The sequence below is a fragment of the Miscanthus floridulus genome, chromosome 3 (genome assembly GCF_019320115.1).
Source record: "Miscanthus floridulus cultivar M001 chromosome 3, ASM1932011v1, whole genome shotgun sequence".
NCBI classification, from domain to species: domain Eukaryota; kingdom Viridiplantae; phylum Streptophyta; class Magnoliopsida; order Poales; family Poaceae; genus Miscanthus; species Miscanthus floridulus.
The window spans coordinates 109765341-109768017 of record NC_089582.1 but is presented as its reverse complement, the minus strand read 5'-3'; the positions used below and the strand labels follow the sequence as shown (position 1 = coordinate 109768017).

Sequence of the window (2677 nt, the reverse complement as noted above, 5' to 3'; positions counted from 1 at the left end):
GTTTCTAAATACAGTGGGACATAACCTTAGAAATAGGTTAGTTGGAACTAATTTTGATAGATCGGGAGAAACAGTTAGCCGCTATTTCAACAAAGTACTCCGTGCTATTGGAGAGCTGCGAGGGGAACTAATTAGGCCCCTATCTTTGGACACTCCAAGCAAAATTGTAGGGAACAACAGATGGGATCCTTACTTTAAGGTGTGAGGCTTATCCCTATTTTGTTTTGAATTTTATATTAATCTAACCTCATATGGTCCCTAATCTTTACCTTTTTCAAAAAAATAGGATTGTATTGGAGCTATTGATGGTACTCATGTAAGAGCATCTATTCCTAAGAACATTGAACATGCCTTTCATGGTAGGAAATCCTTTTGCACACAAAATGTAATGGCAGTTGTAGATTTTGATCTATGGTTCACCTATGTGTTGGCTGGTTGGGAAGGAGCTGCACATGATGCTCTAGTTTTACGTGATGCTTTAGAATGTGAGAATGGCCTTCGTGCCCCACAAGGTAATAGAGTAGTAAACTCTCAACTTTTACATACAAATTTTAGTTTATAGTATTATGACCAAATTTCAAATGATAGGCAAATTCTACCTAGTCGATGCTAGATATGGAGCCAAACCAGGATTTTTGCCCCCTTTCGTGGAGTTTGGTACCACTTAAACAAATGGGGAAGTAATCCAATGCAAAATGAGAAGAAATTGTTCAACCTTAGGCACTCATCACTACGTGTCACAGTAGAGCGGGCATTTGGGGCACTAAAGAGGAGATTCAAAATTCTTGATGATGCTACTCCATTCTTCCCTTTTCCAACACAAGTAGATATTGTTTGTGCTTGCTGCATTATTCATAATTGGGTCATACAAGATGGGCGTGATGAGTTCTTCACAGAGGATACTAATTGGCCAAGCTACAACCATGCTTCCACACGCATTGGCCAAGCAAATGAGCATGCTGCTATGGTTAATTTCAGGCAGCAACTAGCAGATCAGATGTGGGCAGACCGAGAAAACAACTATGTTAACTAATATTTGTATCAAACTTGAATTTATTTTAGTTGTATAACATCTTTAAGCCTTTCTTGGCTGATGTATTGCTATTTGTAAGGACATATTTATCACCATGCTATTTGTATAACAATTTTTAGTTGTATAACAATTTTAGCTATTTTTATGAACATGTTGCTTGCTGAATTGAGTGACATTGTGGTGCTGATTTTGTAACAATACTAATGTCCATTTTGGCTACATCTTGGTGCTGATTTTGTACTGCTACTTTTGCTGATTGTGTTTTTGTGTGGCAGAACAATGGAGGAAGTAGCTGAAGGGCGTGGGGGAACTAATGGGCATGCTGCGTGGACATCAACAATGTCTGCTTTAATGCTCTCTCACCTCAATGATTTGGTGGTTGCTGGTTTGAAGACATCAAAGGGCTTTAAGAAACACCTTTTCAATGGTTGTGCTAGGGCTATCAATGAGAAGTTCACCACAAGGTTCACTGGTGAGCAAGTCAAGAATCATTTGAAAACTTGGCAGAAAAAGGTATGCAAAGATAAATAGATTGAAGAAATTGAGTGGTGCCCTCTTTAATGAAGAAAACTGCATGATTACACCAGATGAGGAGCACTACAACGGCCATGTCCATGTAAACTTACCATCTTTTGCTTAGTTCTTGATTCATTGACCAGTGTTAGATTATATTAACTTATTTGTCCTCCATGTCTAGGATCACAAGGCTGATGCTGAGTTCTTGAACAAGCCCCTCTTGCACTACAAAGAGATGGAGGCAATATTTGGCAATACCATGGCTACTGGAAACTTTGCAAAAGGCTCAAGTGCACCTCTAGGTAGAGAGGATGATTAGGTTGAAAGTCAAGAAGAGGGGGATGAGGTTATTGGGCATGGTCCAAGTGATGGGCCTAGCACTCAAGGGGCAACATCTTCTGCTAGTAGACCAAGTAAGAAGGCCAAGGTAGCTGAAATGGAGGAGGATGGGCTGGTTGCCGCTTTCAAAAGTGTAGGTGAGAACCTTGCCGCTGCCATAAAATTGGTTGCTAAACTTGATAATGAGCTACCAGATGACCTATTTGACATCTTGAACCAAGTTCCTGGTTTTAATTCAGCACACATATCTTTCTACTATGCTCATTTGGTGGCAAATCCTCACATTGGCAGAGCTTTCTATAAACTGCCATTTGAGCACAAGTTAAATTGGGTCACAATGTTCATCGCTGAGAAGCTCCCTGGAATGTAAGGGTGATTTAGATGTGTGAGATGTTTCTTTTGTTAGAACTTGAATCTTATGTCAGTGTGTAAGCCTTGAACTTATATTATGTAAGGCTTGAACGTGGTGTAACTTGTATTGCCTTGAACTTGGTATATGTAAGTAAGGCTTGAACTTGATTAACGTTGCTCAAGATATATGATTTGGTGTTCCTGCTTGCCGCCTCTGTTGAATTGTTGAATTGGTGTGCTCAAGGGACAGGCTTTTGGCTTTTTTGCATGTGTTTATAAGCAGAAAGAAAATGAGCATGTCAATTGTTTGTTTGTTTGTCCCTTGAGCAAATGAAAATTGGTGAATTGTTGAATTGGTGAAATGGTGTGCTCAACGAACAGCTCCGGTTAAGAATTGGTGAATCGTTGAATTGTTGAACGTGTGTGTGTTGAATTTTG

At 39.6% G+C, this 2677-nt stretch overlaps 1 protein-coding gene across 1 annotated transcript; it reads left to right on the top strand.

Moving 5' to 3' along the window:
• Positions 1 to 388: 388 nt before the first annotated feature.
• LOC136544209 (uncharacterized) lies at positions 389 to 2258 on the top strand. Its single transcript, XM_066536443.1, is given in 5 exon segments — positions 389 to 512; positions 1170 to 1224; positions 1309 to 1546; positions 1548 to 1649; positions 1731 to 2258. Coding segments are annotated over 5 exon segments (1047 nt in total).
• Positions 2259 to 2677: the final 419 nt, after the last annotated feature.